Below are 12,993 nucleotides of genomic sequence, written 5' to 3'. Positions count from 1 at the left end.
TCTCTTGCTCTTGTTTCTCATACCTTTCTCTCTCACCATGTGAAGCGTCGGGATCTGTGCCACTCGTTTGTCTCCCGGAATCAGTTTGGTGATGGTGAACCAGTAAGTTTATCTTATAATTCCTGTATATATTTCTGTATGCAGTGTGTGTATCCATGCACATATCCCATGTGGAGGTTGGCTGTTTTCAGTGCAATTACCTATCCTTTTGTGTTGTCCTTTCTGTCTTTGTGTCTAAGTCGCCTACTTTTTGTGGCTGTTTTTCTGCCTGTCTGTCAGTTTGTCTGTTTCCTCTCTGCTGGCTCATTTCTCCTTTAATGATCTATAACATGACCCTCAACCTCTCCCTCCTCCCTTTTCATTCCCATCCTCAGCGTATAGCGCTCTGTCTCTCACTTCTCTTCGGAGATTACATGTAGCGTGGATAGCCATGTGTTGACTCGGGGGGGGGGTGGGGGCGGGGGGGGTGGGGGTGGTTCAGGTAATGTGTAGTGGATATTTCCTTTGTTCTGTCTGAGGCATGAGTGCTAAAATTTGCATGGGGATGATGTAGGAGAGGAAAGCAGAGGGGAGACAGAGGGAAGGACTCCCAACCCTGGATCAATAGCCTCAGTCTGGATTCTAAAATTATGTCTGAATGAGTGATGTTTTTGTTTGCCTGACCATTCAATAGATGGGCAATTGGCCTTTTGTCAAGCAAGGCCACATGTTGCACAGATTGTAACCTCAGGCAATGTTTAAAATTCCCTTTTGCCCCTTTTCTGAGAAGAGTGTTCCTGGGATACTGATGATTGCAGTTATTCTCTCCTTTTCCCCCCAAATAATTGCTGGCAACAGGGCTGGCACCCCTCGTAGTTGATTACATGACTAATAGGATTAAGGTTGACTTATAAATCTTTAGTTGATTAGTCTTTTTTTTTAGCGTGAGGTATTAGTCATTACTGGAAAATAATAGTCACATATCTGGCATCACAATAATCTTCACAAATATGCTTTGGTCTGTAATAAGGACTAGATTTTATGAGATCCATCTCTATGACAGCAGCATGGATTAGTCATCGAAAGTCGGCAGTCTTATTTGGCATGATATTAGTTCAACCTGTGTCTGCACTTTTTGTACTGGCCAGCCATGCAAAAGCAGAATACCCACTTAAAGGTACATTTAAGAATAAATGTAAGGAGAGCTTGGGCTCACAAGGAGGGAACCAACTACTCATCACACTGAGATAATAATTCCAAACTTCTAATTTGTATTCTGCAGCTAACCAAAAAATGACATGCACGAAACTTCATTCTTGAACATGGGAACACGTAAGAGCCTTTTTTACACTGCATGTCACAGTCTTCCTCAGTGGATGGAGTTTGTTCAGTTGTCATGGAGAAGGCTCATTTGTCATCACGTGTCCTAAACATGGAACACCAGTCTTGTGATAACAGCTGATCGTACCGTATTGTATAGGGTTTGGTTTGGAGATCGTACCCTCTGTTCAAAGGCGGCCTTTGGCATCTTTGAATACATTTGATGCCTGAATACAGCTGTTTGCCTACTGATGTCTGTACAGTATGTGAAGGAATGCAGGCATCAGTTTATAGAGATTAGAGAGGTGTGGATTCAATTGTATGATACATTTTTGAGGCTGCAGTTTTTGGTGTGATTGTGGTGTAAGTAATATATGTACTGAATGTGGCTGTCAGTCCAATCATATACTTAAAGCTGCATTAATCTTTTTTGGCCACTTGGGGACAAACAAGCTAAACACAAGAAGCTAAAAATATCACACGTTTGACTTAATGTCAAGTCAAGTCAGTTTTATTTATGTAGCCCAAAATTGCCTCAGAGGGCTTTACAGTCTGCGCAGCATACGACACCCTCTATCCTCTAGGTTCTTATTGTGGCCTTGTAAAGTTGATATCGCTAATGTGTTAACAAACTATTACCAGACACGGAGCAACATTAGCATTCATTTGGAGTCGTGTTTCTGGCCACCTGATGAATGTAAGTCCAATATTCACTCTCCTTTTAGCTCTGTTTTTGGTCTTCACCAACTCCCGAAGGAAATGTCTGGCTCTTCAGCTGCTAAATGTTCCACTATGTTCACCAGCTAGTCGCTAACTGTGTCTGCTGTTTGGTGCTGAGCAGGTAGATGCTAAAATTCCTCATGTTTGTTGGGCAGACCAGCAATTTTCAGTCATGTGTAATGACAGAGAGATTTCCTTCAGGAGAAATGTGGGAAAAGTAAGATAGTGGAGCATTTTAAGAGAATGCAGAAGGTGTGCATTAGGTTATACGCCCTTATTGTGTCATTTTCCAGAAAGAAAAAGAAATGGAGTTCATGATAAGAGAACAGAGGGAGACGGAGATGAGAGAGCGGAGATAGGAAGAGAGGGATCAGTGCAGCTGTGTGCCTCTTTAGGATTCCTGCTCTCTACCTCCTCTAGCCGGGGCCAAACCGGCATCATTAGGTTTGGCAAATTACCCGAGCGGCCATTGTGGCGCAGCCATGGCACGTTAGTGTGTCTTTTTAACTGTGGCTAAACTCAGTCTATTCACTTGTAAAAGAGAGCAGCCATTGGCAGATAGTTGGCAGGTTGCACAGAGAGGCCATTCACCCCGGTAGGAAGGAGCTGAGAACACTGCCTCGGAAATGGTCCTCTCTGAATATTTTGATGGAGGGACTTTGGATGCCCTCTCAGTGTCCATTTGCTCCAACTAACAAATCTCCATGAACTGACTTCATTGGTAATTAATATTACTGCTCTTTATAGGTGAGGGCTCAGTTACTGTCAAGTAGGAGCTGCTACTCTACCAGTCAGAGAGAGATTTTTAGGGATTCACTTTTGGTAGCAGCTGTTGTTTTGTGAGTCCTTTTGATTTAAGGAGGAATTTGGAGTTTGGAATCCCAGGTTTTTCGGTGTAGAGAGGTGGAGGGGACTTCACTGTTTCTTTTAATGATATTTGGATGAAGTCCAAGTACAAGAGAGTTTAGACAAGAGGCTGATATACAAGGGTGCAGACGCTGGGCTCCCTCCTTTTATTTTTGATGCCATGGAAGAACAAATTACAGGGCTTTTGAATGAGGTAATAATTACTTGTAATTAATTTCCCTGTCATATATCACCTCAGTAAAGAGGATTTGTCTGGATTTTAATGAAGCTCACTTAACATGTACACACAGTGTCTCAGCATGCTCATTTTGTAGTCTGTGTAATCCTGGTGGAAGTGCTATTAAGCTTTTTCAAGGTCTTTGTGCATCTCTTGTAGTCAGGTGATGACATATAATTCCCTATAATAGCTGTTTTATAAGAAATGACTGAAGAGGTTTCACTCATCCTGACATAAAAAGAAATAGCACCTTCACAGTGTCAGTATGGCTGCCGTGTTGGTGTATTCAAGCTTAGTGAGCTTAGAGATCGCACGGCCACAAAAGAGGTTCATCCATGCCTTACTCCCTACTCCATTGAATCAACTCATTCATATATAAGCAGTGGGAAGGTATCCAAGTGACACACACCATGGGAGGGCCATCCCTATGGCTTCTGAAAAGACTGTAATGTTTTAGTGCTTCAGTTTGTCTGAAGACAAAGACAAGAGTTCTTGAATAGAAAGTTCTCGAAATAAAGAAGGGAGGCTCATAAACAATACTCAAGTTCCATGTTATTGTGTTATTTAAAGCACTTTGGGCTACATGTTTGTATGAAAGGTGCTATACAAATAAAGCTGAGTTGAGTTAAGTTGACTTACTTTAAAATCTTACTTTAGAAAGATTTTCTGTTTTTTCTGGTTGTTGCAGGAGTGGTGGTTGTGATGATAAGGGGGTATAAGAATTTATTCATGGCATTGATGCATTGGCTGTAAACTATGCCAATTCAACTGTATCAATCTGCTAAAAGAAAATATAGCTTGAATCGCCCTGGATTCAGTGAGACTCCAAATCAAGTGCCATAAGCTTGCTGACAAAAAACTATAGTCCAATAACTGGCTACATATTGTCTTCTGAAAGAAAAATGGAGCGTTTGACAAAAACCTCTGCAGTGTGTAAACTTTGTACAACTGTGATGAAGTGCTGCAGGAACACTACTGCTACTCTGTCCAAACACTTGTTAATGTGTCACAGCATTTTCACCGGCACTGAAGCAGACACTCTGGAGGCTGCAGCTAGCAGCATTAGGGCTGGGTTATGCTAGAAAAGAACTAGTTTGCATGACGTGTTGTCCGACCACGCAGGAAATCAAATGTGTTTATAGTTGGAATTCAATCTCGAAAAGGTGTGAGGGGGAGGTGGTTCCCGAATCTACTCGACCATCCGAGAAGCAGTTATGATGAAGCATAATGGCAGCTCAAAGGGTCCAAGTGGAGATTTCTTGTAAACAAACAAAAGTTATGTTTACATTCAGTGTTTCTCACCAAAACACATTGTGTGAATCCTTGAGGTCTAACAATTGTTTCGAGTGCATTTCCTTCCTTTGCAAATTATTACATATTTTAAATCCAGCATTGTTTACATTAGTTTGGCATAGTGCTACTAGAGAATCTCCTCAGGGAACCTTTAATTGTTGCTAACTTGTTGAACCAGATACTCTGGGACATCTAACTGCCTGACCGACAATTATTGGCTGATAGTTTATCCCCAGTACATTGGTATTGGCGTTTGTGTTGGCCAAAATATGTTATTATTATTATTACATATTTTGTGCACTAGAGAGCATTTTTATGTCAGTTTAATAAACTCTATGGCTGAGAAAGTGGCATTTAATGAATGTTTATAAGGGAAAAAGGTATTTTCACCTTACAGGGCTTGTATATTTTTTAACTCAAGCTGTTGCAACAAATCAAGTGCTAGTAATAACTGTCAAAGTAAAATAAGAGGGCAGGTAAACTATCTATACATGGGCATAGGTTTCAAAGAAGAAGTTAGCAGTGAGCTGTTTCTGTTTAAATCTCAAGAAGTGATGGATAACAGACCCTTCCCTAGACTAGGGACACATTTAATGATTTAAAGGTCAATTACAGTCATTGCTTTGGTCAACACAGCTCATTTTTCAGAGTCAGAGGTAGTTGGTTCTAGTTTCTGGAAGGCATTCAGATAATATGTTGGGGCAAATGCATATTCCAGTATGATGTGGTGCAATGTGTTATTTACATGTGCAGACATTACCAAAGTAATTCTTTTATTATTATAGTTTTGTGACTGTTTGCAAGAAGCATGGTCTTATATCCTCTTTTGAAGCTCATTTGTGGTTTGTCTTTTCAATTAGGCCACTGTTTATTGTCAATACATTTCTGCTACTAGAATTTATTTTAATAATTTAAAAAAGAATGTATCTACCTTAAAAATAACGAGTCAAGAGTAAAAATGTCAGAACCACAGTGAAAATATATTGCACCATTGCAAACACAGGATATGCCTAAAACTGCCATTAGAAATAAATGTTTAACAAGTTACATCTTTAAGCTCTAAGTTGAGTTTTTTTCTGAAGTAGAATGAAGTTATCAACATGTTTAGGGTGGAGCACACTGACCTGTGTATCTCTGAAAGTGATGCAAACTTTCAGCATACACACCAGCATCTTAGTTCTGCAGAGTCTGTGTTTTCTCTGTGCGACCTGAAGGGCCCCATGTGATGTTTGAGTGAGCTTTCACTCTCACAGAGAAACGACAGGCAGAGAGACACAAGAGAGAGGGAGATTAGCCTGGAGAGAAAATGCAAGGCAAACAGAGCTGCAATAGATGCTAAAACATAAAGTATACACCTGTCATATTTGGTTTATTGATACAGTGAAGTAACATCTTAAACTTTATGCATGGTGGCTCAGCGGTAAACTCACAGCAAGAGGATTCAAATCTTGGCAGTGTGGAGGTCACATGTTCACTCCGTGATCCTGACGTTTTCCCCCACAGTCCAAACACATACAGGTCACATGAATCGGAGACTATTTCTAATCTCTTCACAGGTTGTTATGGCTTTATGGTGTTTTTCCAACACAGGCAGCTACATGAATGAATGAACAGATGTTCGGACACGTTCATGGCTCCAGGAAAACAGGCTCAGGAAAACTTTTTACTTTTTTTTGGTCAAAGCTGGTTTCCTCCCAAATCTAAAATATGTTACATGTGACTGGAGCAAAATGAGTTTTGGCTGATCCAAATGTACTCTGATCACTCAAGCCACATTTGCAAGCATTAAAGGATTACTTTATATCACTTATACTCTAGTGCTGATACAATTAGTTAATTAAATAGTAGCAATTTATTATGAACCAAAAATACCAAACATTTGCTCATTCTGGATTCCCAACTATGAGGTTTTGTTGCTTTTTTCTGTTTCTTTTTTTCTGTTAATTTGCCAAAAAGGCCTTTATTCGAGGTAAGGTACCAAGTAAGCGAGACTGTGCTCACCAGAAAAACAACAACATTGGTTTGTTCAAATTCTTATTAAGACCTATATTTCCATTTTCCTGACAAGTGACCTCTTGTGGTCATTCTAGTAATGGCTGTCTTCTCAGAGGTACCCTGATATTGTTAAAGCACTGCAAACCCTCTCAGGAAGAAGGTCAGGGTGGATGACTTTTGGCATACAACATGTGTCAAATGTCTTGTGACTTTTAGACTGTTTGCATGCCGTCTCCTATCAACAGTCAACATTGGTTTCTTTTAACCACAACTACGATTCTTCCTGTAACCTTAACAAAGTAGTTTTAATTGACTAAACTTAACCAAACCTCAACAGAGGTGGCAGATATGCAAATGCTCTTATGAATCGTTTTTCTATGGTCATACTTTAGTCTTTAGCTAAGGCTGATCACAGAGGGAGAATCTGCACCGCACATTTCCTACTGCCCCTGAAGAATCTGACTGACGTCTGCTGCTGCCCCCCCTCATTGTACTGAATAGACAAATCCCGGAACACTAGGCCTCTCACTGGCCAGCCTTTGCACCGTGAGAGGAGCATTGCCACATAACAAAAGCGAGGCCAGCGGTGGAGGCTGTGTTCCTGTCGCTTCATTAAACAGCAATGTTAGACCCAGCAGGTTGAAAAACCTCTGCCTCCACACACATTCAGTCCTCCTGGTGAGCAGTAGACAGGCAGACATTCACCACTCCCATTCTCCAGAGCACGTAGCAGCTGCAATGAAACTGGTTTAAGGGTTAAAGGAAAGTGGGATGGGAATGGAAGAAGCTTCACAAATCTGCTGAACTGTAGCTTAGAATAACTTTAGTCATTTTTTCAATAAATGTGAAATTTGAAATTGAGTAAATGGTTGAAAGATTATGCCACCACATGACATCACTTAAGGACATTCATCAGACTTCAAACAGCTCCCTCTGGAGCCACAAAAGGCTTTAAACAACTTTTTTAATATATGCAGTATTACTCCCCAAGACCTGTGATCAGACTTTGATGTGTAAAACCAGTGGAGTTCCCCTTTAAACTTAAAACTTATACTTCAACTGACACTTCAAACCCTTTCACTGCATCAACTTTTATGGCATTTTAACTTGTTTACATTGTTTGCACCTGTAATTTTCAGCATAAGTGAAGAAACTTGGCATAGTCCGTATGACCTGGATGTCCATATGTTAGCAGGCACACAATGGTTTAGAAAACAGCTACATTTGTCAGCTGTATTTTACCTGTTGGCCTCACTGCTGGAGTTATTTGGCATCACTGAGGGAACTTCTCAGATTGCTTCCTCAGCTCTTCACTGGTGGTTCTTTGACATCATGACCAAATGTTGGAAAGTAAAATAAATAAGGAGATAGAACTGAATGAAATGGAAGTGAGTAAGGGAGCTGAAATATCGGGGGGATTGTCTTAAATTTGTGTCACTTTAGGTGTAAATACACAAGGCGTCAAATCACCAGATAATTTTTTGCATTTGTTTGCCATTTTGCAGATGGTCATCATCATCAGATCATCATCTTTGAGCAGATTTGATGTACACAAATGGATTTTGATGTTGACACAAAGACCCTTCATGTGGCTCACAGCTCAAAGTTCACATCCCCTGTTTGGCTCTGGGCCCAGGCTTGTCTTTGAATGGGTCTCCTCAGTCATAAAGATCTCTGTTGATGGCACCCTTGGTTTGAGAGTCGGCATTAGAGAGATTGGCGACTCTGGCCTTTTGAGGTGAATTAGCCATGACCGAGTCCTGCTGACACTGAGGGTTTGGACACCCAGAGCAGACAGACAGAGCCAGCAGAAGGACTGCTGGGGCTGGGGGGACTGGCAAAACTAATTTAGATGGATGGACAGGCGGACAGAGAGCAAGGAAGGGTGTGCATGTGTACATTTCTGGAGGCACAGTGGCAGCCTTTTTTCCCTCCTATACTGATGATTTTATATACTGATGAGCTTCCTGAGCTTTCTCTGGGAAATTTCCGTCATTGGTGTTTGATTCTTGCTGGTCATGTGCGTAAATTGACTGATGTCTCCTCCTTTCCATCAGGTGTTTCCTGAGGACCTGATAGAAGACTGGATGTGGTTGTAACTATGGTTATGTCAGGGTGGGGGGCGTGGACCCTCTCCCCCTGTTGCCTTGTGCTGGTCATCTGTTCGTCTGTGTGTCTGTCCCAGGAGCCTCACATCAAACCAGCAGACTGTAGTAGAAAGGAACATCCCGTTGTCTCCTACCAAGGTGAGTGCATCCCTACCAGTCTGCTTGGCCAACCATCCCTCCAGTCGTCCAAGTCAAAAGTCTCGGTTCTGATCGGTTCACACAGCCTACTATAAATGTATTAAAGGTGGGAACACATGACCACATTCATAAGGAGGTCATGTGGAATAGTTTAGCATTTTAGGAAATACGCTTATCTTCTAAATATGAAGCTACATCCAGCAGCCATTTAGCTTAGCTTAGGCTAAGAAATAGTCCCCATAAAACCTCAACTTTATGTTTTTACTTTAATTATAATAACTTAATTCATGATTTTTTTACCTTTTGACTGAGCCATGCTGGCTGTTTTACCCTGTTTCCAGTCTTTATGCTAAGCTAAGCTAACTTGCTGCTGGCTGTAGTCTTATATTTAATGGACAGCTATTAAAGTGGTATCTATCCTCCCAAAATGTCAAACTATTGCTTTAGTTTAGTAGCAGTATTTAACGAGAAAACTGTCAAAATGATGTCCCCAAATTGTGTGGTTATAAGTCATTCAGTAACAAGTTCTTCAAATTTAAGAAAGGTTGTTGTGTTGAGTCTGTAATAGAACTGTGCCAATACATTTTGAGCAAATTTGTATGTCTGCTAGTCTTTTATGTTTTATGACATTTTTGCTGTTCTCTGTGGGTTTAACAAACTTAAAATCACTATAATATGGCATTTAATTTAATTGCATGATTGACAGGTGTGGTGTGGCTAGCAACCTCAGGTCTCCCACATCCCACATTTTATCTCCACTGGGATTCCTCCCATTCGGAAAAAATTGGATTGGATTTTCTGGCTCCAGAAGCTGACAATTATGGTGGTAAACTGAATTTCAAGCTCTAAAACATCCCTGCAGAATAGGACAATTAAAAACAAAATGCTGGACGTATATATTATTCATTAATTTAGTCATTCATTCACCTGGTGGCAAACCTTCTGACTCAAACCAAACCTACATCCTTGGTCTGTAAAGTTTTGAAGCCTTGGACTTGAGCCTCCATTCTGGCGTCAGGTTGAAAGTCTCATGGGAGGTTGTGGAGCTGTCAGACTACAGGATCAGGTCAGATCACTGATTCACTGGAGAGAAATGTGACACATCAGGAAAAACACTGAGGGCTTAACTGAGGCTGGAGCTGTGAGCCAGGTACCATTTGGTGGAAGATTCCCATGCAAAAAATGGATAATGTATTTTTCCCCCTCTTCTTCCTCTATTTCTGCACTTATCTTTATACTCTTCCTCCCTTCAGATTATGGCTCTACACTACTTTTTCCCTCTTACATGTCACCTCATCTTCTTGTTCTTTCTCTGTCCAGAGTTGAGGCCATGGATGTCAGCGTTCTCCCATCCAGGAGTGAAGGATTTCTCCCAGCTGGCCTTGGACCTGAGCAGAAACCAGCTCATTGTGGGAGCAAGGTGACAAATAACTACACTTAAAGCAGAAAACACTTTAAACAGCATCCAGTCAACATATAGTATGTGTGCAATATACTATGTTGTAAAAGTAATGTATATAATAAGGTTTGATCAGTGTCACAAGCTTATTAAACCCTCTGCCGTGTGTGTGGTTCTGCTGCTTTACCTCTAACATGAAAAATGTCTTTTACAGAAACTTCCTCTTCAGACTGACTTTGACCAACGCCTCGCTCATACAGGTAACGTTAGCCAAACCAAGAGCTTTCAGTTTTTAGTTCACTATTTGTTTTTTTAATACATATTTTAAAAATAATATTTAGATTTTTAAAAATCACATTCAATGATTATTTAAATATTTATTGATTTTTTTTTTAAATAAATGGGTGATTAAAATTGACCAAATCAAAAAATTCTGCTTTTATGTGTGTTTTTGTCTCCCGTTTTTTTGCTTAAAGGAATAGTTCATATTTGCTGACTTGCTGAGAGTTAGATGAGAAGATCGATACCACTGTCATGTCTGTATGTTAAATATGTAGCTGGAGCCAGCAGCTAGTTAACGTAGCTTAGCATAAAGACTGGAAGGAGGGGGAAACAGCTAGCCTGTCCAAACGTAAAATCTGCCTTCCTGCACCTGCAAAGCTCTCTAATTAATATGTTATATCCGAAATGTAAAAACGACACGTTGTGGTTTTGTCAGGGGAAGCAGTGATTTCTTGGAGTCCACACTTTGTTTTTTTACAAATTAAATACACAAGCTATAGCGTGTTACTACTGCATTAAGTGCAGGTACCTACACTCCTGTCTGTGCTGAGATGCTGTTAATCTTAATTCCCCAAACCAAAATATTTATTTTTTTGTTCCCCAGGCGACAGAATGGGCACCCGATGAAGACACAAAGCGCTCATGTCAGAGCAAGGGGAAGTCTGAGGTAGTGTGCTGGGTCAAACTCAGTCTTTGTTCACGCTGTTCAAAATGTGGTCAACTGAAATGGCTGTTCATATTTTATTAATGACAGAAATTCTTATGAACTAATGTGTTTGTCTGCAGGAGGAGTGTCAAAACTACATCCGGGTTTTGTTGATAAGTGGGAGGACGCTCTTCACGTGCGGGACCAATGCTTTCACCCCCGTCTGCATAACCAGGCAGGTTGGTACAACAGATGATCCACCATCAAAATTAGTAAAAAGTTGTCCAGAATTTAAAATCTATAACTTACAACTCAATCACCACAGAATCTCAAGCAAATTTGAAGCCTCTGCAGGTTAACCTTTGTACTAATGAAGTGAATGCAAACCACTTGCTGCCTGGAGGTAGGAAAACACATACTGCAATCTAAAACACTTGTTTACTTGAAAATATAAGTATATTATAATTATAATAAATGGGCTGAAACATACAAAAACACTGGTATCGTAAACTAAAAATGTATGTAATTATTTGTTAAAATTTTCTCTTTTTCCTTCTAATTATTTGTTCATTTGTTGTGAATTCAGTTGTGTTTACACTCTTTTTCTGTCTGTCAGATTGGTAACCTCAGTCAGGTGTTGGACACAGTGAACGGTGTTGCCCGATGTCCCTATGACCCGCGTCACAACTCCACCGCCATGGTAACAGAGAGGGGCGAGTTGTACGCTGCTACGGTGATTGACTTCTCGGGACGTGACCCTGTCATCTACAGGAGCCTGGGGAACATGCCGCCACTGCGCACCGCCCAGTACAACTCCAAATGGCTCAACGGTAAACCACACTGACTTGTCCTTTTTTTAGCCTTGCATTGATCCATGTCTCTATTTGTGGATATCATATCTTCTCTTTTCTCCTCTCATGTGTCTTTTAGAGCCTCATTTCGTGTCTGTTTATGAGATTGGTCGGTTTGCCTACTTCTTCCTGAGAGAAACTGCAGTTGAAAACGATTGTGGGAAGATGGTGTTCTCTCGCGTGGCCCGGGTCTGTAAGAATGATATGGGTGGCCGTTTCCTTCTTGAGGACACCTGGACCACCTTCATGAAGGTCCGACTCAACTGCTCACGCTCAGGAGAAATCCCCTTTTACTACAACGAGCTGCAGAGCACCTTTTACTTACCAGAGCAGGACCTGATCTATGGTATCTTCACCACCAATGTGTGAGTAATGATAGGGCGATTAAACACTCCTCTCTGTGTAGACTAGAGTTTAACTGATCCAGGTGTTTGAAGACTTATGCTGATTCGTTTTTACAGAAGACACCAGCAGCCAGCATTATGAGGCACTGATAGAATGGGAAGTTCCCAACCATAAATGGGAAGAATTACAGGCTACATCAAACCATATATGCCCTCTGTTGACTCCAAATCATGCGACACTTTAAAGGTTTTGTCTAGATTTTCAACAGTGACAATAAATGCATGCAGCCAGTAATGGGAAATTCCTGAAAGTCTGCAGTATATTTTTTATTTAAAACAGTTGATTTCTTTCATTTTGTTATGATTTAGACAATGTCCGTTGGTTCAAGTCTGTTGGCTTGATAACTTTTTTCAGAAGTAGGTCTGTTAACTCTCCATCAGTGGTGGAAGAAGTGTTCAGATTCTTATGTAAAAATAATAATACCACAATGTAAAAATCCTACATCCTAAAAATGTTATTTAGGATTGTAATTCATGATGCATGAATGTGTAAGCAGCATTTTAATGTTGTAGCTGGTTGAGGTGGAGCTGATTAGAATTACTTGATATTCTGTTGGGTAGTTTAATTTACAAAGCATCGTGTTTTTTTATGTAAAAAGTACAGTGTTTCCCTCTGAGACGTTGTGGAGTGGAAGTATGCAGCATAAGATGAAAATACTCAGTACTGTGTATTTTATCTCTATCTTTGTTATACCTGTCAAGTCTCTATTTAGTGTTTTGCCATTTTGCACCAGTAAATTAAAAACTGTAAAATGCACAATACTTGAGTACTTG

The 12,993-nt window shown here is 40.5% G+C and overlaps 1 protein-coding gene across 2 annotated transcripts in view; it reads left to right on the top strand.

Annotated features, from left to right (window-relative positions):
* LOC122872429 (semaphorin-5B-like) overlaps positions 1-12,993 on the top strand; it is a 35,273-nt gene that overhangs the window by 7,340 nt on the left and 14,940 nt on the right. The window contains exons 2-9 of one of the 2 annotated variants that reach the window (XM_044188645.1): positions 46-102; positions 8,449-8,637; positions 9,958-10,057; positions 10,251-10,296; positions 10,923-10,985; positions 11,105-11,203; positions 11,581-11,794; positions 11,895-12,180. In XM_044188645.1, coding sequence (XP_044044580.1) covers positions 8,493-8,637; positions 9,958-10,057; positions 10,251-10,296; positions 10,923-10,985; positions 11,105-11,203; positions 11,581-11,794; positions 11,895-12,180 — 953 coding nt within the window. In that variant the 5' untranslated portion in view covers positions 46-102; positions 8,449-8,492. The remainder of the gene's footprint in view (positions 1-45; positions 103-8,448; positions 8,638-9,957; positions 10,058-10,250; positions 10,297-10,922; positions 10,986-11,104; positions 11,204-11,580; positions 11,795-11,894; positions 12,181-12,993) is intronic. The other variant, XM_044188646.1, reaches the window with a different exon arrangement.

The sequence above is a fragment of the Siniperca chuatsi genome, linkage group LG24, assembly GCF_020085105.1.
Source record: "Siniperca chuatsi isolate FFG_IHB_CAS linkage group LG24, ASM2008510v1, whole genome shotgun sequence".
In the NCBI taxonomy this organism is placed as follows: Eukaryota; Metazoa; Chordata; class Actinopteri; order Centrarchiformes; family Sinipercidae; genus Siniperca; species Siniperca chuatsi.
Note: the sequence above shows the minus strand (reverse complement) of the source record. Positions and strands in the feature narration are given on the sequence as shown.